This window comes from Accipiter gentilis, chromosome 3, assembly GCF_929443795.1.
Source record: "Accipiter gentilis chromosome 3, bAccGen1.1, whole genome shotgun sequence".
Lineage (NCBI taxonomy): Eukaryota > Metazoa > Chordata > Aves > Accipitriformes > Accipitridae > Astur > Astur gentilis.
In genome coordinates, this window is record NC_064882.1 from 31,226,134 (window position 1) to 31,251,441 (window position 25,308).

The 25,308-nt window shown below is 35.6% G+C and overlaps 1 protein-coding gene across 3 annotated transcripts in view; it reads left to right on the plus strand.

The window, feature by feature from the left end:
- Positions 1-24,507, plus strand: part of LCORL (ligand dependent nuclear receptor corepressor like) — an 88,348-nt gene extending 63,841 nt beyond the window's left edge. The window contains exons 7-8 of one of the 3 annotated variants that reach the window (XM_049835086.1): positions 1,946-6,828; positions 23,443-23,572. In XM_049835086.1, coding sequence (XP_049691043.1) covers positions 1,946-6,828; positions 23,443-23,456 — 4,897 coding nt within the window. In that variant the 3' untranslated portion in view covers positions 23,457-23,572. Of the gene's footprint in view, positions 1-1,945; positions 8,188-23,442 lie in introns of those variants that run through there. The other 2 variants (XM_049835107.1, XM_049835078.1) reach the window with 2 other exon arrangements.
- The last annotated feature ends 801 nt before the right edge of the window (positions 24,508-25,308 follow it).

Here is a 25,308-nt window from a genome sequence, read left to right on the forward strand (position 1 = left end):
CAAGCAAAATATTGAAGACTGAGTGCCATGTTCATTTTTTTTCTATCTGGCCTTTGAGAACATTATTTAATTAAAGTCGTGGTGGGAGGGCAATTAGTTTTTATCCGTAACTGTATTGCTAGAATAAGCTTTGTTTTCACAAGCATAGTGATACATTTCAACACCTCGTGACTCCTGAGTTGTTTGGACTGAGTAACACTCAGACTCTTCTCAGTGAAGTGGTGTTTCAAAAACAGTTAAATCCTGACAATGACGTGCCCTTGAATAATGCTGTTTTTACTTTAGATTGCAAGTGCAAAGAGGTTTGTTTTTCTTTTCAAGAATTCAGTTATTTCAATTTAAACATAAAAGCAATTTCAGCTAGTACCTTCACAATTATCTTATGCTTTTATGAGTCAGTACCATCTAGCTGCTTGATTTTGAATATATACCGTTTCATACTAAATATTACAGGAGAAGGAAAAATTGTGAGGAATTATTAAGCATAGTTGGCTGGTTTTAAGCTCTAAACTTTAAAATCCATGTAGGATAATATGAAGTATGTATAACTTCGAGTAAGAAACCTGAAGCTAAAAGTTATTACTGATGCTGATAACATTGGATATGAGCTAATTAATGAATTGGTAACTTTATATAAACACAGCACATTAAATTTTAAATATGTTTGTTCTTCAATCGATACAGTTGTAAACCCAATCAAAATAATATTTTTCCAAAGTACAGGCTTAAATGCAAAAAATTACAGGAGATAATAGTAGGGCAAAAAGTTAGTGTCATGTTCAGAGTTTGGTGATATGTTTAAACAATACATACTTTTCTAAAACAGAATTCTTCTAATATTTTCTGCTCGTGCAATTGGTTTCAGTAAAACACTTGAATTAGATATTAACTATCTGTTGATAGTTGCTATCCAGCACAAGGATTTGTATTTAATTGAAGAAATATCTGTATTAATTTCTACCATGGAAAATTTTCAGCTTTTCAATATAAATGATTAGGTAAGTAGTGACATTAGTTTTAATAATTTATAAGAAATTAATTAAATAGTTAAGGTAGTATTTTATAAGTTATTTTATTTTGAGTTAATACCTTTGACAACAACTGCTCAAAAGTTGTCTTTAGATATAGGCCTACCCTGTATTTGAGATTTAAAGGATATTAACCTTTATCACAGAAGTTATTTATTCCAGTGATGATTATCTCTGTTTTTGTTTAATGAAGAAAACCGTGTGTGTGTGTGTGCGTGTGTAATGTATTGCAATGAAGAGCCTGTGATGCACCGCTGCAATTTATTGAAAAACTAGAAGGGAAATTTATCCGCAAAGAACAGTAACAGTAGCAAGTGGATATTTTTTCCATTTTCTGTTAGCCTATTTAGTGTTCTTTTAAAAAAAGTATGCAAATAAAAATGTCTTTAGAAGGATCTTTAAGAGTATCCTCAAGAGCATTCAATACAATTTGGTATATAAATATCTTAGGGTGGGATTCAGGAGAGATGGATCCATTCTCGCCTCTGCTACAACCTTGAATTGTGGCCTTAGGCAAGTCATTTATCCACTCTGTGCCTCAGTTTGTGAAAGGACAGTAATACTAAGCTCCCCAGGTTCCTGGTGAGGTTTTCCTTCATTAATGACTAAGGTAGTTTGAAATATCAGAAAGTTAACATTATTGTAATTATATTAGATACGAGAAGCTATGTTTCGAACTATTCTTTTTGTCCCTTAATTTCTTCCTGATTATTTTTCTTATGGTAAGATTATCACTGCTATAGATAAGATGCACATCATTGCTAGTGACACTTGCAAGGATGATTGATTAGTGCAAATAGAACAGAACTGGTTTGCAAACTTCAGGTTTCTAGGCTTGAGTTTAACCATTATAACAAACATTAGATATGGTGTTTTACTGTAATTTATATTTTGTTTTGATTTGTTTTCATTTTCAGTTCAAGCTCAACAGCTGATGCAAATTCAGAGGAAACAGCTAATTTGGAAAAAGGAAAATCAACATTAAACAAAGTTTTGGAGTCTTTTTGTTCATATCACTGGCAACAGACTTTGGCTATGTTAAAATTTTTAGTACAAGATGAAAATGTTCCTATAGTTTGCGGTTGTAAGCAAACACATTTGGTCCACTCTGAAACTCCCAGTTCCCTTACTGAAGAGGATGTTCACATTTCATTTTGCAATTGCAATGGACATATGCTGACAAAAAGGTGCTGTTTACAAAATCAAAGACCAAACACTGGTTTACCACCTCTGTCTGTTTGTATTAAAGATTTCCATTCTTTGTCATGCCAAGCTGTAGCAATTGGATGTATTAAGACAATGGTGAACAAAGCATGTAGTTCTCATAAGTATTGTGCTGAACAGTTGCAAAATTGTAACAGGCATTCTGTGAAAGCAGCATGTACATATTCAACTAAGGACTCTGATCTCTTGAACAGCATTAAAAATTCGAATAGATCTCGCAGCCCATCACCGCCTCCGCTATCACCTGTACAGAGTAAAGAATTTGAATCATCAGAAGGATCAGTTATAGATTTTCCAACTTTAGACAATAACAAGCTTGAAATATCCATCAGCCAGCCTCCGTCCCTCTTGCCAGCTGAAGGAAGCAAAGGAGAATTTGAATATGAAGGTAAAACATGCAGAGGAAAAGAGACCGAATATTCAGATGGAACGTTGCTGTCAATAGACCAAGAAAGCAACAATTATTATATAAATTCTGAGAAGGCTGAGAAAGGTGAACATTCTGCCATTTTTCAAGATTTAATGGACCGTATTAATGAAAAGTTAAAATCAATAGACACTACAGATATAGCAACAAATCTTGTAAAACTTGCTAGCAGTGACAGGGCACCAGAAAATGATGTCAAATTAGGAGACTTCATAACCTCTCTTTTGCATAGTGCTAAGGCAAGTGATTACAGCTTTATGGAATTACTTCGCCAACATGATAAACAAATGGAAAATAAAATTATCCAAACAAGATTTCGCAAGCGTCAGGAAACTTTATTTGCAATGTATAATTCTCCTGATTCACCACTCATTCGACGACAGTCTTTGCAAATCAAGAGGGAGCTTGCAAGCCTTGATGAAACTCTTGTAAGAAAAAAGTCAATTTCTGAGAGAAATGCAAAGAAATCTACCAAAAAAATTGATAAAATATATCCAAATAAAAGACACAGTTTTACTGTGATAGAAGATGAGGCTTTGCAACATCTTGAAAGTAATCCATGCATGAATTGCCAAACTAAACCAATGTGCTTTCCAGTACACCAAACAGAGTCTTTCAAACTACCTCTTCCTAATTTTCAGACCAGCTCCGGCTTTCTAGTTCTTTCGGAAAACAGTGCTATTGCAGCCAGCCAGGCAAAACTCGCAAAAACACAAGGAGATTGTGCAACCTTAAGAGAGACAGACCAGATTCCTCTAAAGGATGAGAGTAATGGAATCATGGGCAGAACTAAACGTAACATTGTGCCTCCTGGATGGTACTCTGTGTATGTAACAAACAATATTGTGTTTAGAAAGTCATCCAATGCAAAAAAGCCTTTAGAAATTTTGGAAAAAATGAAAATAAATAAAGATGTTCATGCTGAAAGATGCAGTGACATGAACATAAGCAAAATTATGAGAGACACAAATCTGCAAGTTGTTGTAGAACGTTTAGAAGATACCATAAACCTAGCCAGAAAGACTAACAACTCATTGCTGGATAGTTACAAAATAAGCCAAAAATTAAAAGATAATGCTTATGAACAGGCTATGAACCCAGCTGCTAGAAGAGGCTTACCTTTCACTCTGAGTGAAATGGGATACACAGGACAAAGCTTCCTTCCACATTCACACGTGCCAAGCAGCAGTAAAATCAAAACTCTGTGTGTGACAACAAACAGACAAGAGATGGTTATAGATCAAGAAATTACTGACAGCCTTTTGAAATCTCTGACCTTTGATTCATCCAGTTCAACTTCCAGTAACATGGACTTGCATACAACTTTTGAAGCCGGAGAGATCTCATCTCCCTTAAATTACTCTAGTCCTATTAAGCTTATGTTTGTCTCAGAGGTTAATAGTAATGAAGGAGTCAAATATACTTTGACATCTGCAGCTGCATCTTCCAAAGGAAGCACAGATATTTGTTTGTTTCAGGGGCACGCAAACACTTTGTTAGACAAACAGGCCGCAGGAGACCTTTCTCATGCAATCTGCATCAAGGATTGTGATTACAGTGAAAACGATACCACGGAGGAGTCAGGTTGTGTTTATGCGGAAGCAATTACAAGCTCTTGTCCAGTTGATCAAACTAACTTAAATGACTTGAAACAAAATGATGAAGTTGTGGAGAAATCAAGCAGTACCAGTGAATCAGTTTTAAAAAGAAAACCTGGTAGACCAAAGAAGATAGGTCCTCAAGTTGTTAAGCAGGTTAAGAGACCTATTGGACGGCCTCCAAAACCAAAAATAGACATGACTGAAAGCACAGAACCTAGACCTGAACTTAGCAGTGACGGTAAAAGTACCAAATCTGATGCAGCAGTAATGGAAGAAGTTAACAGCAAGAAAAATATTACTGTGACAGTTGTTTTCGGACGGTCAAGAAGAACTAAGAGACATGTTTCTGAAGGTAATCTAAATGTAATCAGCATTCTGCCCACACAACACATTGATTCTACTTTTGCTAATGACCACAGCAAAGCGAGGCACAGTGCAGAAACTGAAAATGCTTTGACTGAAATAGTAAAAGCCTTACAGAATTCTTCCACTGAAAACGAGGTCTCTGGTTATGACTATGTCAGACCTATCAAGAGTAACTTAGCATCGCCGCATCCTTGCAGCAATATTATACGGCCAATTAAGAAACCGTTAACCACCATTCGAAAACCTGGTAGGCCAGCAAAAGTAAAAATCTCTGGCATATCAGTGACAGTTAATCGAGTTTCACCTCAGGAAAGAAAAGTGAGTATTAGCAACTGTTTGCCTCCTTTACAACAGCAGAATGTGTTAGAAAAAAACATACCACAGGAGAGAAAAAATCAACTGTGCAATAATATGGGTCAAGTAAAGAGCACACAGAAAGATTCTAGAGAGGATGGATCAAACAATGTTATTACAACAGTGTCAGGAAAACGCGAAATTCCATTGAGGCATTCTGCTAGAGACAGAAAACCTTCACTGCATTTTTTACATTCATTAGCATCTTCTAGTGCATTTACTTGTAGAAGTGCCTTACTACATAAATCTTACAAACTCCATTTGAGAAAAGCTAAAGATAGAAAAGAAAAACATAGGCAATCAAATCGGAGCACAGCATCCAAAGATACCTCAGAACTGAGAAATTCAGGAAATGCAAAAAAGGATCTTAAGGAGGGCGAACTCGGGCCCATTAATGAAGTATCGTCGGATTCCATTTTTTCATTGAATCCCTCTCTCAGGTGGTGGGCTACTTCCACTTCAAGTGACACTTTGTTGGAAGAACTAAATAATAGATTTGAACAGATAACTAATACCTGGTTGCGAGTGGGGGGAAATGAGTTTGATAAACGTGTATGTGAAAAAAGGGATCCCGTTGAACAAGACTGTAATACTGAAATGTCAAACCCTTTAGACTCCTGCCTTGTAGAACTTGAAACATCACCTATAAAAATGCTTTTTCAGAAAAAGTGTAATATGAATGAACTCTGCACCTGGTTTATGCAAACTACAGAAACACAGTCTCTCTCTCTAGTGAGAAAGGCAAATGCTCGCAATCCTTTAGAAGTAGTTAGTACTAGAGAGATAAAGATGGAAACTAAACAAGCTGATCTTAGTACTTGCCCTTTCAGAAAGCACTTTAAAAAGTTTGCACTATCCTCTCCTTCAAAACCAGCAGGGAAATTACAAATATTACATAACATGGTGAGGTCTCCGGTCTTAAGCATGAAAAGTAATTTCACATTAGCCAGATTAAAAAGAAACGAATTTAAGAAGCTACAGCGTGATAGGTGGGGACAAACGAAAAAGCTCTATAATCAGGCTCCTGGAGGCTGGAAATCAAAAAAGAAAAATTTGCAGTTCTTTTGCCAAAGCCAGTTGTTTAAAAGTACAAGTGGGGAAACTAATGATGAAATGCCCAAGCTCCAGGAAAAAAATACAGTAGAAATCCAGCCCACTCAGACTTTGGTAGAATCTCAGAGTAGCCTCTTGCCAACTGAAAATGAAGCCAGAGATGCATTTGTTCAACAGATGATGGGATCTTCTGACTTTAACCCACATCCTGGTTTAGCAAATATACTTAAGTCACATGCAGAGACAAATGGAACAATTTGTTGCCAACAAAATGTTAGAAAAGAACAAAGCCAAGATAAACTGTTTCAAAATACTTGGAAAGCCAAAACCTTTAAAGATTGTAGGATATTTCTGAGAAAAATCAACCATATTGAGCAGCACAATTCATTTAAGTTAAATAATGTCATTTATTCTCCCGAAGCTGTTGAAAGTAAAAGCACTCAGGCCTATATGGAAGAAAAAAGACATCCTCTTTTAAGGTCCCATTCTACTAAGCAAAATGCATTAAAGAAACAAGAAAATGAAATGGAAACATCTAAAGGATCTAATTCTTCTAAAGTGACTGAAAGGCTGGATGACCAGTTTCACAGCAGAAAATTTATTAGTGATGTAAACCATGATGATAATCCTGCTGGTAGTTCTGAAGTTCTTATCAGAATAAACAAAAGAAAAAGTCCACAATGGGAGACCACTGATACAAATATAAGAAAAAGGCATAAGAGACAATCATGCAGTAGTGGACAAATGGCAACTTATTACCCAAAGTACCAAGTAGGTAAGTTCCTGTTCCCCCCTTCATCTTAAAATTGCAATCTTAAAGAATTGGAGAAGTCAGACAACTAAGCACTTTGGAATTATTTTTTTTGTTGCATGATACTCATTTTAATTTCAGGGAAGTCATTAAATTAAACATTGCATAGCATCAGAATAATGCAGAAAGTGCATTTTTTAAATTTATATAATATTTTACACGCATCTTTTGTCTACAGTAGGTGTGTTACATTCTATGACAGCTATAACACAGCAAGATAAAAAGAGCTAGCTAATATAGTTCAGACAGACAACAAATCATGTTCTGACATGTCTGAAGTCAGTTGCAATGGTTACTGATTTCAAAAGGAACAGAATTTCATTCCGCTGTGTAGTTTCTTATATTGTGAGGAGGGGTAAATTATAAAAGGAAGCAGAAATTCAATGTACTGACATACAGTTGTTTAAAAAAAATTGTCAGTGAAAGATTTATAATATAAATCTGTAATGGTTTTATAATTATGCAGTAAAAAATAGTACTGTGTACTTCTGAGAAGTATTCATTCAGAGATCCGTTTTAGTATCCTTTCAATGCCAGATGAAATCTGCTGACTCTAAAGGGTTTGCGCATTGAATCCTTACAGAGCAATTTAAAATGCAAAATTATTCTAGACAAGTACAATATACAGTTACTATGCTAAATGTATTGACTTGGCATATTTTTAGGCTAGTGTGAAATTAAATCCATTTTTAAAGCTAGATATTTATAATACATTGTAATACAACTGTGATCTCAGAAAGGCCATTATATTACTTACAAAGAGGGTACACTTGTGAAATTATTTCTCCTGTTGGATGAAGAGATCTCCTTAAACAGAAGTCTCAACTCATTTCAATAAAATAACTAAGGTGTGAAATACTCACCAAGTAAAAAAAAAAAAAAAAGTTCTGCAATAGGAATTAAATTACTACAGAAGTATTCAGTTGTAGAAACAATATTGTATTAGCTAATCTGATTATATTGCCCGAAGGAAAAGAAACCATATTCAAAATATTAGAGCAAAATCTTACATCCCCTTTGTATGCTATGTTGTGGAAGACTGTCCCTGATAATAAACTGAAAAGTTAATTTAAGTTGTAATATAAACAATATTATGGCTCTTGTTATTATGGCTCTTTATTTCTTTTGTGCTTTATGTGATATATAAAATTCTTCATATTAAGCTCATTCAATGTAACCCTGCTTTTCCAAATTACAGCATTTTTTATATTTAGACTATTCTTTTGTATTTTAATTCACTGACTTGGAGTGAAGCAACATAAAAAACTTGTTTTTGAGAAGTTCAAACCTTGACACAAGTTTGCGGTAAAAAAGCCAGAACTAGAAAAGGAAAGGGCAACATCTATCTGTTTCTTTTTTGCAAATTAAGAAAGAGCTCTCTCATACATTTATTTCATAATTTTGACTGTAGTTGAGAAAATTTCACATTCAAATTATATTTATCTTTAAACTTTTTATTGCTATGGCAATGTAAGACCTATTACTGTGATATGGTCTCATGTTAGTTTTAATTGGGACTCAATTTTATTTACCTGATAACTTTCCTCCTTTAGTTTTGGATCTTTAGGAAATCTGATAACTATTTTGGTATTTTACATTATTTCATTTACAATTTTTGTTATTTTCCCTTTTACTCATAGTTCCTCATATCAATCGTTGTCTCTAGAAAGGATATGACAGAAAGTTCATTGATAAATGGTAAAAGACAAAGCATTACGATTCTGGAATTTTCTCCACACTTGTAACCCCAAATCTTTTTTAGGGGTACTGTTGCAGTATCAGGGGATTGCGTGATATAGAAGAGGATGTCTTGTTTTGGCATGTTGATTCAACATTGTGTGCTGTCTGCGCTAGCCAAGGAAATCATACTAACATTTTTAGTCTAGAGTATAGCTACTGGCTAAAAAGAGGGAACATGATTTCTAGCTGTGCATGCATTTTCAAACATAATTCCTGCATCTGGAAGTTAAATGCACATGAAAATATCATTATTCATTCATATGTTCTTTGGACTGTATTTTTGTTGATGTGATATCATAAATTATATCATTGTTCTGTTGTCATACTTGAATTGTTCTTATATACACATTTATGGTCAATATTTAAAGTTTTTTTCCAAGTTTTACTGATCTTGGTGTCTTACCGAGTATTCTTGAAAGAGGCAGGTGTTGTGATGCTGTTTTATTGTGAAGCATTGTGGCAGGTAGGCAGAACATTGTTATTAAATTTTTATGTATACTCAATTTTTCTTAGAATGTGCAAGTGGGAATAAAGCAATTGAGTTCTTGCAGCTCAGGGTAGTATCAAGCAACCAGAACTAGCCATGTACTCATTGTAGCAATAGAAGAGAGTTAATCACTTTTTCATATTGTCTGTTTTATTCAAGATAAGGTGGATGGTAGATACATTGGTCCGTATGCTGTTTGTTACTACTTGACTTCTGAACTGTTGCTTCCACAATGTATTTGATGTGTTGAGGGGCAGTATCCTTTTACTGTAAATCTATGTTCTGGCCATTTTAATTTCTTTAGCAACACTGAAATGTTATTACTGTCTGTGGTGGCAAAGAAAATTACATAAGCATGTTTTTAGGAAAGCATTTATGTTTTCTTTCCATGAGAGTGGTTCACTGTGTTTCCTTATAACACTAAAGACTGCATTCACATCCTTTGGACTTGGCTAAACTAGATCCAAAAAGGCTTCAAGAGAGCCAAGCTAAAATAAGAGAAACTATTATCCAACAATAAAATCGGTCACTATAAAAGACTCCATTTTAGGAACTTAGAATGTACTGAGTATTTTAAAAATCTACTTCAGAGGGTGTGGATTTATCACAGATGCAAAGGAGGCCATGGACCTAGTACAGTAGCAGGCAGTACTGCATGCTGGGATGACGTGACATACCTGTTTACTTACCCTTTGTATCAGGGTGGGAGTTCACATAGAAAAGCTTTTAAAAATCAATTCCAGTCACTTGAAGCTAAGGTATTTTCTTCATCAAAAATGAGCTTTTCCATTTTCTCCCTTATAATTTTGCTTTTCTTCAAATAGTCTGGAGTTTTAGAAGAAAATCTATTGTATTTGTTGGCAGAAAATATAAATTTTCAATTTTAATTTTTCATTCTATTTGAATGCTGTTTTTAAATGCTATCTTAATGAGATCAAGTTAATACAGTACTTAAAATGAGAATTTGCTAATCTTTGTAATCATTTCAAAGTTGACTACAAGAGTTAGGAATCTAACTATGAAAACTTGGTATTTTTATGAGTCTAACTGCTCTCTTGATCGTGCACGTAGAATAACATCTATATTAATATGACAACAGACAAAACTTTTCTTCAACTTGACTTCCATTACCATAAATTTTCTTAAAATCGGGAGGGAAAATTTTGTGAACTCTTTTTACACATCTATAGTAGTATGGCATTAATATTCCAGTATTGTTTGTTGCTTATTTGCTTATGGTAGTGCAATCCAGTAGCGATAAGGCTACACAATGTGAATCAGTTTCCTACTACTGCGGAAGACATCAGTCTCACACCAATGTTCTAGTGACAAAAACGATTGTTTTTAGCAAGTCTCTTCAGCTTTCTCTTTCATGAAGGAGCACATTCTACACTCCTAATGGGGAACAAATTTAAAATATTAGGTTAAGTAAAATGCAAGAGAGACATAGTGTAAGTCATTAAATCTGTTGATTTTCAGAAATCCTTTTCAACAGCCATGTCTTAACTCTTTTTTCACAAAGGCTTTTCATCAGAAGGTTACTTGGCTGCAGAATAAGTTTCACCTGTGATGCAGAGTAAGCAGGTAGAAATTTTCATAACTGTGATTACCAGACAAGAAGTTACTTTTTCACAGCCAGCCATAAAACACCGTAAGAAAATTAATAGGAAATGTAGGAACGATAGTGAACTGAATGACTATCCTCAGTAAGTGGGCCATTTTTAAAAGTATAAAAGCAGAAAGGTAGACTTGATATATAGTTGACTGTACATGTATAATAAATCCTGACTCATTTAATGAACTTAATGATCTCTGCCTCATTCCCCTTAATGCAACAACAGCAGCTGTAATACCACAGTCTGATACTCCTTGTTTTACACTCTGGAATTCCACTTGCCAAATGCAGTTATAGTCTTTCCTTCCCTTGTCTTTTTCTCCTATCATTGCATCTATTGTGAGGTGTATAAATTTTGGGTGCGGTCTTGTTTTAAACTGTGGTCATTTACATACTGCCTTAGGGTATGCTGTTCCTCATGTTCTTTTGAGGGTTCTGAGCTAAGGAATTTTGCTTTTGCTTATTTGAATAGTAGACTTCTTTCAAAGAACACAACTCTGAAGTCTTTCATTTCCTTTACCTGCAAGGACATTCCTGTAGTTTAGGGTCATGGTCATTAAGCCTTTGTGCAGGATTTATATACCCAATTTTATATATAAGTGGGGGGGTTCATCATTCAGTATTGTTTTGTTATTCTTTTTAATTTTACTTCCTCAAAAACTGAGGAACTCATACTCACGCTTTCCCATTTGTCCTCAGTCCTGAGGAAATGGTTAAATTTTTGAGCTTTCTTTAGGAAACTGCTAATACTATATAATATGGACAGGCTTCTGTCTTTCTGCTTAAGCCTATCTCTAGAAGAGAAAATAGTAGTTTTCCTAGGCCTGACAAGTACTTCTGAAAATATGACAAGTACATATCCTTTTGAAAATCCTCGCTTCTTTTAAGAGTTTAAAGCCTTGAAGTGGAGCTTCAGTAGATATTAGATAGAGGTCAATCAACACAGCCTGTGATGACTTAACTTGTAAATAAAGTATTTATGTAGTCTGACCATCACAAAGCAGGTTAATTATTCTGAGACAATTCCACATTTTGGTGTTGAGCTCTGGGAAAATATTCCTGTTCAAGAGAGATCCTTTAATTCATAGAAGCATGTGTAGCTGTGCCTTAGTTTGCATTCGTCTATCATTTATATGCTAAAGCTAGTGGTGGTTTTTTTTTCTTTCATCAGATTTTTGTAGAGTGTCTTATAATAGAATCTGCAGTTAATTATATTCAAAAATTGCAGAGTCTCGTTCCAGAATCGAGGAGATTTAAAATAGTGTGAGATGGCTGGGCTGTTGTTTGCATGTATTCTTGGCTAGGTTTTCCTTCCCTAATTCCTCTCACTCAATCAAAAGATAGCTGTAGTCTGTCCTTTGATGATTCAACACCTTCTTCAGATTTTCAAGCCAAATATAATGCCGCATTTATTCAGTGTTTATTCTTTTGCTAGCGGTGTCCTTTCATTTTGCTATAATTACAGAGTTGTGCCTCACAGAAATTGTTTAAACAAGATTTGAGACTAATAGAAATGTTTTCATTATTTTAAAGTATTTCAGGAGAAAGTCTAGTTATTTGTTTGCAGGGCTTTAGAGAGTGGTGCTAAATCTTATTAACTTACCTGAGATTTTGTTTCAAATGTAGGTAAACATTTGGTAGCTGTTAGAAATTATATTTCTTTTTTTATGTTCCTTCTTCCTTGTATTCATTTGGTAACTGGATATTAATTTAATACAAATAAGATTTTTGCTATATTTCAAGGACAGCATTTTCTTATCATAAGGCTTTTTTTTCCTCTGATGTTTCCTGTGGTCAATGTGAAAAAGAAAGACTCTCTGCCCTTTAAAATGGCCTTGAATCTTGAGTGTTCCCTAGCATACTGAGTGTTTCTGAGAGGTCTTGACAGCCTTCAGGTTCTAATTAAGCCAGATATTTAACAGTGATTAACAACTAATTAGATGAATGTATCTGAATGGAAATTGTTGTATATGGGAAGCCCAAGATTTTAAGAGCAGCATTTTGCATTCATATGCACACACCACTGCAACATCACAGCTTGACAGTTTTGCCCTTAGTGGTAATTGAGATAGTGTCATGCTTTGTGGTCTCAATGTAATATAAAACATGATGGTGTTCTTGGGTGTGTAATCTAGCAAAGAAAGTTTATAGAGTCCTCATTAACAAAGTTTACTTCCTAGTTATTTAAGAGATATTATTAGATATTTTAAGATAAATCACAAGAAAATGTTTGGAAACCCAAACTGTTTGTTGACAAATGCAAGTATATAGAAGTGTATGATTTATAGGCCTGTACCTCTATATATTTGTATAGGGATATGTGCTACCTATGAACTGAGAACATTTCTAATGTACCATTTTAAGAGAAAATCACTTCTTTGAAATACTGTAAATAGAACCTAGATTGAGGTCCCAGTTTAGAAGTGAATTTGAATTTTTTAATTACTTTGTTTTTTACAAGAATTTTTTTTAATACTGCCTTGTAAAAAAGTTAGAAAAGAAAATAGAAATTAATTTCACTGCTAGTCAAATAAAATACTGAAGTCATTGTAACTGAGCAATAATTTAAATGTACTCCACACATTTTTATCAGGTTCCTAGCCAGGTCATGACTCAAAATGATGTTCTGATTGGTTGCAGTACATTGATAAAATAATGCTGTTCTTAAGACACATCTCTCTCCACCTTCTTTCAGTGCATACATAAGGTATCATCTTGAATTACTTCAGTTTTCATGTCCTCCATCTCTTTTTTCTTTTTCCTCCTTATTGGATTGCAAGCTTTCAGCTGACTGACTTGTTTTCTCATCCAAATCTTACTTTATTTTTTTTCTCAATGTGTGATTTTTGTCAACATTATTTTTTGTATTACTCACTTTAATAAGACCAGTTATGTTTTCCCTGCAGCTTTCTACCTTTTTTCCTCTCTCACAGAAGCACACTTTTTCAGGGAGGCTGATGAGCCCAAACAGGATGTCTAACCACCTCTCATAACGGCTCAGCTCCCATAATGAAAATTATGCCATTCTCTTTGGCTATCTCTTCCAATGTTAGCTGTCCCACTGCTTTTTATATATCATGCTACTTACTTGTATTTTTACAGCCATATAGCATTGACTTGTGCTTCATATGTGATCCACTATAGGCACCTACGCCTTTGTTACAGAACTGTCTAACCTACATTGGTATTTTGCCATGTCCCTGCTGAACTGTTGTTTATTTCACACCATTGCTTTTATTCATTTATTTTGTTCAGACCCATGTCTGAACCACCGTTCAGACATTGATCTGCACATTCATCTGCATCCTCTCTTCATACTTTGCTCTCCTTTGGTACCAAACTTCATCTGATCCTCAGATCACACATCAGCTTTCTTTTTTTCCAAGCTGTATGTTTGTGAGTGCCAAAGCATACTCTCAGGAGCGCTGCAGAATGAGCACAGCCAAATTTCATTCCCTGTTTTGTTTTTTAGTGCATATTTGTCATTGTGTACTTCTGAGATTTATAATATCATATGAACAAGATGTCACTCAGCCTTTGTCATAGATTTCTTCAAACCCAGGTATGGAAAATTTTTTCTAAATACCCACACCTACTTTTTAATTCACTTTTTCTTATTGAAGACCAGGTAACTTTTAATTTTGTTTCTACAGTATAAAGGTACATGTCTTTCCAAAATCAGGATGTATAAACGGACTTTGTCGTCCTAGCTGCTTGCTTTTGGGCCAACAGCTCTGGACACTGTAATTCTAGAAAAGTTACTGTTCCTGCTCCCATTCTCATGGCAAATTGTACATTTTGTTCTTGTGGAACAGGTCAAGCAATTTGTATTCCTCTTTCCATTTTTTCATAACTGAAGGAAGAGGACTTTTTTCTGATGCTGATTTCTCTCATGTTCTAGACATCAGTAAAGGCTGCTTAGATTATTCTTCAATGTTCTTTGGAGTACAAATAAAGGTATCTCTTGCTCTGTTAAGAGGGTGTAATTCTTTAAGTGAGAAGAAACTCCATGCTTTATGGAGACGTAGGCTTTTTTTCTGTATTCTTTTTGGTTTTGTCAGTCTGACAGATTTTCCTGTCTGATCTGTTCTTTCGACAGCAGAAACTCACCTGACTTATGTCTGCATTCAGCTTTATTGGTTCCTTGCCACAAATTAAATGTAGACAGGAGTTTCACAAACTTTTCTTTCAATGGCTGTGCCAGCTCACCTACCCTCCATCTTCTACTTACTGCCACATGCTCCTTTCTGTCTCCACTTCTAGGCATACTTAAAAGGAATCTGTGCTTCTGTCTTTTATCGTGGTTTATCTGTAAGTGGGGCAGGTATCTTAACTTGGCTGTAGCTCTTTCTTCAGTAATGATCGACTTTAGACCTGCTTTTCTTATTGCATGCCTACCAGTAGAAATGGCCTTAATTTAACATTAGCTTAGGACTTAAAATCCTTTCAAAAGTATAAGCCTATGCGTTTCTCCTTGGTCTCAAATGTTTTATATCAGTTGCTAAGCCAGTAGCGAGTGACTACATTCATGTCTTTCCAAGCAGGTATTATGTAGGTATTTTTATTCTTGGTTTTCACTTTGCAGCTTAGGGCAGAGTATTTCTAAATTGTGGTCCTGCTAGGAATTAGAATAATTAGACTTTCACATTTCATATTAAAATACATGCAAAATTAAGATGTTTTGGGAAATCAGTCTTTTCAGATGGATCTTGACACAGGTTCCTATAATCTAAGGTGCGGATTTCAAGGTGCAGATTTCATAAATGTACAGAGATTATACTTGATATTTTACTGACACAGACTTGCCCTCAAAGTTGTCCATTTGAAACTATTGAAATCTTGATTATTTGCTTCAAATAATGGATTATTTTCCTGTATATGAAATAGAAGCCTAGCTGAAAGATTCTGGTCTAGAAGCTGTAAGAATGTCACAGGATATTTTTCTTAATCCAAAAAAATTCTTATTCTCACATAGATGGTGCTCACTTATGAATGGAGGCTAAATTGGGGGCAGGGGGGTGTACAGTTAGGTTTCAGTGTTTTTATTGGGGCACTTAGCATAAATTTCAAACATTCAGTAATAATAATTTATTTTTAAAATTGAAGAATGCAAGTAAAGATTTAAGAGCTATACTTAAGGTATCCATTCTTAAAATTGTGGTGGTTGTTGTTACCTGTCTTTCTAGTTTAAAATTCTAGAGATGTGTGTTTGAAGAAATTTTTTTGTATATCATATTTGTTGCTGAGATTTCATATTTATCAGCTGACTACTCATAGCTGTTTTTAAATTATATTTAAGTAATAGAAATCTCAGAAAAGGAAATGACTTATTTGTAAATTACTGTTTGACCTTCCTTAATTCAGAAGTCTGGTGGGTTATGAACTACCCAGGGACTGTCTCATCATATTTCTAAGATTATCTCCCTCCATAACATAATTGCATTTCTAATGTCAAAAAACTATTATGAGTTAAAGATTTGAGATTAATCCAGCTCAAATGGCAAGATTTACATAGCTGCATTCATCACAGTATTGAGATGGTGGCATTCTGTTTCCTCTGAGAACAGCCCGAACCAGCATACGTAGTCCTGAACCTCCCAGCCTTAACCTTACTGTACCCCGTTCAAAACCATTTTTAATTATGATTAAGTAGAATAAAAATAGCAAAAACTTTTTTCTGTTATAGTGTGTTTCTAAGGCAAATCCAACAGTACTCATTCTGCACAACAGGCATTTAGGGTTTTTTTTATTTATTTGCATGCTACTAACTTCTGATAATGCATAGAAAATAGGTAGTTTTCTTTCATGAAACTGGTGATCAGAGGCAGACTTGTTTCATGGCGGTGCCTAGATGCTAAGAATTAATTATGTTCATCATAAAATTAATGATGCTTCCTTTCAACTGTTAGATTCTTAGCTTTTTTTCTTTCCAAGATCTTCGAAGGCAGTATGCTATGAACAATTTGAGATCATAGGACTATTTTTTTCTTTAACAGGTTTAATACTATCATCACTAGTAAATTATGCCCTAAAATTTTATCACTTTTTCATGCCCATTTCAGTGACAGCTTACATTAATGTTTTGCTTCCTTGTTCTCTCAGAAGCCTGTGCCTTCTATGGACTGCTAAATAATCTGTATTACCACAAAACATAGTGATTCTTGTCAAAAAGATCACAGTTCTAAACTACTTTCTAAGTCAGGCTGCATTGAATAATTATAACTTAAAAAGGGGGCAGGAATGTTGTCTATATTTGAACTTGTCAACATACATTTCAGTCTGTCCTGTATTTTGGGGAGCCATCAGGAGTGAGCTCCATGGCTGTGCAAGTCTGATGAATTTATTTATTTATTTATTTTTAAATACTTGTTTCAGTTCCAAATTTCTGCAATGAAGTGGCAATTTAAACCTTTTATGTTACCTATGATCTGTTATGTTTAAGGGACTGAGAACATTTTCTGTAGCTGACTGGTTTTGGGGAGAAAGTCATGTTGTTTCTGTGACTGCACTCTGAAACTGTTGTCACCTATTCCACTTCCCAAACTTTTACCTGAAAGTGCATACAATATGTTGTTTGGTTTTCCTATTGTGCTGTGTTGTTTGAAGATGAATTAGTGATGTAAAGGGTGTAACCAAAATCCACTGCTATATGATTTTGTCTCTGTGCAAGTTAAACTTAAAGCTTGAACAGCATGTGGAATTTCAGTATAGCTTCAGGAAATAGCTACCAGTAAGTAATCTTCTTTCACCGATGTGCCAGAAGTGCTCAGCAAATTCCTACTAGCCTCTTTTAGTTATCTTTCTCATATATTTTATATGTATTCTATTCCTATTTCCTTTCTTCTTCCCACCCTTCTTTTTTCCTCAAACCAAGAAAACATTTACTGAGTTAGTGTGAAGAGCAAAAGAAGCTTTTCTATCATCATTTCAGTCTGGGACTATGGCTGCTTCTGACTTCTTACCCTGTCTTTTTCTCTCCATTCAGTTCACCTACTGTCTTGGTTCTGTCTTGTGTCCCGTTTTATTTGTCTTAGTACTCCAGCTATGTTAAACCCAGCTCTTAAGTATAATTTTTAAAAGACTCCCTGGATATTGCTTATCTCCAGCTTGCTTTGATCTAGTTGAGTATGCCATCTATTTCCAGGGCATTTTTTTTTCTCTCAGATTCCCAAATGGGATTCCGTCCACTCAGCTGAAAAATATTATTTCTTATTACAATAAGAATCCATTTGATAAATGGAAATGAGACATTAAAAATTTCATTGTAGATTTCTTTGTTGTTGCATTTTGGCAAGATGAGTTTAGAGGCAATAAATCTGACTGTCCATGCTTGGTTTACTTTAATTTCAGTGTATGTTGCATTACCAAATCAATGTCTGTTGGAAAGTGTGCTGAGGCTACTGTAGTCATTGTAGACTTTAACCTAATATATTCCACTATTTCCTCTTCTGGGAAATGTTTGAGTAGTTTGTACAGAGAAAATTTTTTTTATGCTACTAAAGTTTTACTATTTCTACTCAGTATTTTTGAAATGTTTCTGTAAAAGCTTCAAATCAGTGCTATATATCACAAATACTTTTACGCTTTCCAAGCTATCAATTTGCACATCATTGATGGTGGTGTTTAACAAGTGCAGTTTGCAGAATTTTTGTCAGACAGGATGGTAAAAAACGGTTTAACCTAGCTCTCAGCTAGTTGGGAAGGAGTTGTTTTTATGTAGAAAATAAGTGTTGCAAAAAAATTTAGAGAAACATAACTCTACAGTGATACTTTCCTAGTCATTTTACAGCATACAAACACAACATTCGATGGTAATCTCTTTGATAGGAAATGCTGAGGAGTCACCTAACAGATAAGAAATATTTATTCCTATTCCTACTTTCTCTGCATGGCCTTGACATATTGTAGACACAGATTAACTCAGCAAATGTATGGACTTGATCGGGGGGGGGGGGGGGGGGGGGGGTTAATTGTCATTTTCATACAACAGGTGTCAAATTCCTGGTTTTCCTGAAGAACGCAGTTCCAAACTGCACAGAAAATAAGAAGCTCAAAGAATGTTATTTTCTTCTTGTGCTTGGCAGCCTATCAACTTACACAGTATTGCTTTCATGTCCTCCTATTAAAAATCAGTATTTCTGTTATCATAACAATGATTTGGGTAAAACTAAAGAAAGAAATGCAAAATTTCACAAAGAAATACTTATATTCAAGCAGTTTTAACTGGGAGTGTGGAAAAGAGCAGCATTTTATTTAGCTCTTAAGAGCATGGGAAGGGCCCTTGGTGCTTGCTTTAGTAGAAGGTTGAATTCAAAGACCTTTCTGTTTAATTCCTTTTGCTTTAATGATAGGAAGAAATTTTTGTGGAGAGAGATGCTCCTTTTAGGTCATAGCAGGCCTGGAGCTTTAACCACACATAGAGCTGTCTGCTTAGCCAGGGGAGACTAAATAGGACTTCAGCGTCCATTGGCATTATTCTGATTTGGCTGCTGTGATTTGTCAGAGTAACATAAGCAGTTGCCTCTTTTTCCATCACTGTTGAAAGATAGTAAATTCAGAGATGATTCAGTAGTGGTCATTTGGGAACTGAGGGTTGCAACATATGGGAAAAAAAAAAAATCCTGGAGTCATCACTGACAGTTTTGGAAAGCCATTGGGTTTGTGTGCAGCAGCATCCAAAGAAAGCCAAGAGCACGTGAGGGCACCCTCAGCTTGCGTTGACAAAACAGTGTGTCCTGTCACTGTACACAACCTTCATGTGTCCACAGCCTCCGTGCAGTACCTGGCCCCTCCTGCCTCTCCACTCGTTCACATATGCTCACTTACAGGGAGGAGTCAAAAATCGTTGTAAGAGTGAATGTACTCCTTATACAGAGCAGGGATATAGCACATGTTAAAGGACTGCAGAAACACACAACTTAGCTCCCTGAAAGATTTTTTTTTTTTACAGTGCTATTGTTTTCAGATCAAAAAGGTATAGTCTCATTTCTGTATACAATTTTTCTTTTAATTTTTACTTCTTAAGAAAAGACAAGAATGATCAGGATCAATTATTGTACGCTTTGAAATATGAAATCTTTTAAATATGTTACCAGCACTTCAAGAGTAGTTAGAGGGCAATGGCTGGTAAAGGGTAGTGTAATCAAAGATGAAGAAAAGCATCTGAATTCCAAAAAAATATCACTAGTTTATCATACAAAGAATTTTTAAAAAATAAAGCCTGTTTTATTCTTTTTCACTGGGCTTTTAGCACTGTTGGCCTGTCTTCAAATTCATTGGTGAAAGCAGAACTATTGAATAGACCATGCCTGGAATTTATGTTCCATATTACAGAAGCACCTGTACCTGACTCCCACAAATACGCATGGAAGCTGATTAACTGAGTCAATCCTAAGTGAATAAAAACAAAACAGATTATAATTGCTGGAATAGTAGACAGATCACTTCAGAATTGGAAATTCTAACCTTTTTAGAGACCATTATATAAGGTCAATAAATGCCTGTTGTCTAGGAAGTTAAAGGCACCTCCATCCTCTTACTGGTGCAAGCAGTGGTGGTGGAGCAGCACTCCAGAAGGATGTAGAGAGACTCTACAGCCTAATTCCAAGCTCTACTGAAACAGGCTTCATAGCTCCTGGTGGCATCAGGCTGTAACCTGCAGTTCTTCCTGACAGGAGGGTTGCTGTATGACCCATCTCTTTCTTTTGCTAGGAATGCTTCATGCACAGTGCACCTTTTGTAAGCAGAGCGGAATAAAATTTAGAGTAGAATCTATTGATGGATCTGGCTGGAGAAATTCAACTGTTTCTATTTAATTTTATGCCTTAATTACATTCTCTGCTTTAAAAATACTGTTTAAATACACCATTTTCATACCTTGTTGCATCAACAGCTAGAAAATAAATCACTACAGGTAAAAGAATGAAAAGCGAGATGAAAGACTAGTTTCTTCATGGTTAACAGATATATTAATGCAGATCTCTAGCCATATTATTTTCCACTTTATCAAGGTAAAATTTCCTAAAATACTTGACCTTTTTATGTTGATGTTACTCGTACTGGGGAACTGAAAAAAAAAACCCCAACCATTAATTTAACATTTTTCTATTCCTGTTTTTATGCATTGTCTTAAAATGCCAAATTTAGAGTTCTTCTGTAAGAAGTAAATTACTGCATGACAATTACCAGCATATACTTCAATTCTAGTTTTGCAAGTTCAGTCCTGCCTTTTACATGTACAGAAACTTGTACAAAAACTAAAAGATAAAGAGTAGGACAGTCTTATGGCAAGTCAACTACTCAGTGCTGTTTGGTAGTATTATAGCACTCTGCGTTTTCATTTGCAGCCAAGCAAATGGGGAGGAGTTACGGTCACAATTACGCCAAAGCCTAGTATACACTTTTACTGCTAGCAGTGGTATTTGGAAGATGGGCCATACTGACTTAGTACAATTCCTATTGTATATGTAGAAGTAACATGCCAACTCATTTGAGAAGCCTGAACCTTTAGCTTTTTCTGTCTGGTGCTTGCCGAGCATGAAACAAGGTTTATGTATCTACTGCTTTAAAGACAGTAGAAATGCTGTTCTGTAAAGCACTTTGCAGGTATATACTACTTCATAGGCTGCAATTTCTTGATTGCTAAGGCATTTATGTGGCTTTCGGATAACAACCACCACAAAATAACCAAACAAACAACAACAAAAAAACCCAAACAAAACCCAACACACACCACCAAAACCAACGACGACAACAAAAACCCACAACAACAAACACCAAAACAAAACAACATTCCAGCTCTATCTCTTCATTTAGCTGTTGATTATTTCTGTTAAGAGTTTAAGTTTTGCAACCTGGCCACACCTGGAAAGCATATAGTCAGTAGGGGTAAGGAAAGACTTCAGAAGTCCACACTAGCACCAGCTCATATACACGCTTAATCTCATAGTCTTAAGAAAAGGCTTTGACTTTCCTCACAGCAAGCGAGGGCAAAGGTTCAAGTCTGAAGAGGCTGTAAATTCAAGAAAGTAACCTTGCTGACTAAAGTCTTCTCTGTCACCTATGCTTGCATTCAGTGTTTCCTACAGGAAGGAAAAGATCAGAGCAAAAAGAGTGCATGCAAACCAGAAAAGAATGAAGGAAAATGGTACAAGGCAAAAACAAGACAAAAGACAGAGGCAGAAGAATAAAGACACAAAGATATATAGGGTATAGGAGCAGTACCCCAGGTAAAGAGCGTTAGGAGCTAGGGTTAGTAAATCAGAAATGCCTGTTTCACTGCCATGTCAGAAAGGCACACAGCTTCTAAAGAGCTTGCATAGAAATGTAAAAGAATTAAAAGTGTTTCAGATGATCTGTGAAAAGGAACAATGAATTGTCCCTTCAGGTGTTACACAGGCTGTCTTTCCCTCATGCCATGACATAGGAAAAAGTTTATAATCAGTCAGTCAACAGTATTTGAGTAACACAAGCTACCATGTTTCAGGTTATAATCTTATAATTACTGAATGTTCAGAGCTAGACTGTACACCCATGTGAACACTATACTTCAGCAGAGTCAATCCTTGATAGTTTGCACCTAAGGCCTATAATGGACTTGGTTTCCTTAAATGCACAAATAAGAGCCATTAAGATATTCTTGCAGCTTAAACACTCCTTTGTGTGCAGGTAGTTTATAGCATGATCATTCTTACCCTCTACCCTTAATTAAAATACACAGAGCTTTATTTTTAGTATCTCAGTAATTAGAAATATTTCCAACTTTGTATCATTCTTGCAGTTCTTGAAATCTTTGAAAAGGATGGCAAGAAACAATGAATTGCATATAGGACACAGATCACTGCAGGAGGTAGGCAGTTAAAAAAAATAGTACCGATAGAGAGGTTGTAAACTCTACCTTCTCTTCTGAGTGTGCACAATTACAGCGCTTTATATATTAAAGGAAGAAATTTTTTACAATGAGGGTGGTGAGGCACTGGAACAGGTTGCCCAGAGAGGTGGTAGATGCCCCATCCCGGGAAGCATTCAAGGTGAAGTTGGACAGGGCTCTGAGCAACCTGATCCAGTTGAAGGTGCCCCACCTTATTGCAGGGGGGTTGGACTAGATGACCTTTAAAGGTCCCTTCCAACCCAAATCATTCCATGATTCTGTGTGGCAGCAATGAGAGTATGATTCAATCCACATATACATCCTAGTCTGCTTACTGATCCCCACAAAGGGCTGGGTTTCTTTCCCTTCTATTACTTATTTTCCTAGATCTGAAACAAAATAAAAACTGTCTATCTACGAGTCCTTTCATGGCTGTACTAAATTATCGATGCCAGCAAAAAAACCCCCAACCCCAAATTCTCACCCAGTTCTTGCTGTGGTTTCACAGTATTCAGCTGGACACCACTTAAGGAAGGCCAGCCTGCGGAACACACCTCTTCCTGTGCAAAGGAATAGCACGAGCAGGAGACTGACCTACGACAGTCTCTGCAAATTAACAGGACCTCAGCTATTTCAACACAAGCCTGTTCTACTTTTACAACGTGGAGAGCACAGCAGTCAGGTTCTGATCTCGGTGTTTCTGGAACATAGTGCAGTAAAACAACAAAAAAAACCCCAACCGTATACGCAATGTGCCACCACCTCATCTTGCCTCCTATCAGTTTGCTTGTTTGCAAGGGAAGAGGAAAGCGTACTAAACTTTTTCTCATTTTTTTCCCTCTCCCACCCCCACTTCTTTTCTCACAGCACGCTACAAGTGAAAGTCTCGGAGCCGCAGAATTCAATAGACATGAACACAGAAAATGAACATTTGAAGTCCATAAAGATGTGCCTTAATCAGCCCACTGAGTGGAATCTGAGTTTTTCAGCAGCATCTCTCGCCAGCTGTAAAGTTTTTAACCAAAATCTCAAAACTGATGAGAACAAATAGATTGCAGCTGTTCTTGCACTATTATTTTGTACATTGTTCCTGATTTTTTTTTTCTGCTGAATAATAAGCATTTATTACATTGATCTTGAAATTATCTTGTGTGATTTGGCTTTATATTACTACTAGCGTTATTCATTTTGATGTACTTTTTCTTTTTTTAAATATAAAGTTTCACATCTGATCATCATGAAATTCTTGCAGTACAAATTTATATCAGAATCAGATGTTCCCCTTTAATAGTATTGTGATTTTTCTATGCTCTTTAAGTTGAATTATTATTTCCCAATTTTATTTTTGTGCACGAAAGTTAATATATTATGTAATTTGTGGCATAGGTCACCATGTAAAGATTTATGGTAATAACAATTCAAACAAATCTGTAACAGGTGGAGACCGACTACCTCGAAGCAAAGCAGTAAAAAGAAAAGGTAAATTATCTGAGGAGATCTCCTTTGCAAATGGATTGAAATGTATCGAACAACCAGTTTGTTTCTGCAGTATGCTTTCATCTTCATTTATCTTGAGAACTTCTGTGTGACGGTGTTTAATGACCATAATGTCTAGAAGAAAGGCCAAGCCTGCAGGAGAATCTCTCGAAAGATTGTCATTCAAGAAATCTGTATCTGCACTTTTTGAGGTTTCTGCTAAACGGTCTTTCTTCCCCTTTTGTTTTTATGAATTTATGCCTGCCACCAATTAAAATGGATGTAAATGCTCTTCTTATTTCATTTTTTTCCCCTGTGTACTTTGGAAATTCAATGTAAACATCAAAATTTTAAACTCTACTCAAAATAGTAGTAAATGGTTGTAGCTGACTACACTGTAGACATTCCATGCTTAGATCAGCTTCAGCAAGGTTCATGTACGTCATTCATCAAAACTTTATTATTAATAGAGCTATAACAAAAGTGTTAGAATAAAACCATATGATATATTTCTCTTCTCTGGAGTCATACATTCAACAGCTAGAGTAGAGGTTTCTTAGTTCAACTTCTAATAAGTAAGTTGTCTGTCCTTTACTTGCCAAGAAGTAATTTTCCAGAAGGAAATTTCCTTGGAAGACACTTTATTTTATAAAACAAACGTTTTAAAGATTCACTTAAAATTATCATCTTAAGTGATGATGCAGTTCTTACTTACAGAAGTTTGTTGGTTTGCAGGTGCAATCCAGTAACTGAAATAAAAAGATTGTTGTGAATTCTGGCAAGTCTCACAAGATCCCACAAGGATATTGAGTCACCGAACTGTTAAGACAGCGCAGAACATGATTAAGAGAATGAACGTTCATCATCACGCCACACTATCTAGAGGGTCTTTATGTATTCTCAACTGCTTAATGCACTTGCATTCCATGGGACAAGAAAGCCAACAAGAGAATTAACCTCCTGGGGGAGAGGCACTGAAGTTGACTTCAGTGGAGCCCCACCAAAGCACAAGGAACAGTCAGGAGTCAGGGCTATCCAAAGAGGGACATAAAAACAGTCTTTCAAGCAGTGAGACTAATGCAGCCGGTATCCTGTTTGCGTGCCTGGAGGAGCAGATGCCACATGGATTTATTCATTTCAAAGACCGAGTAAATACCAGAACCTTTCTGTTACGGACATGTCTGTCTTGCCTCCAAGCAGCTGTCTGGTTTTTTAACTTTTAACAATTATGATCTATTCCTTTGTGTCATACTGAGT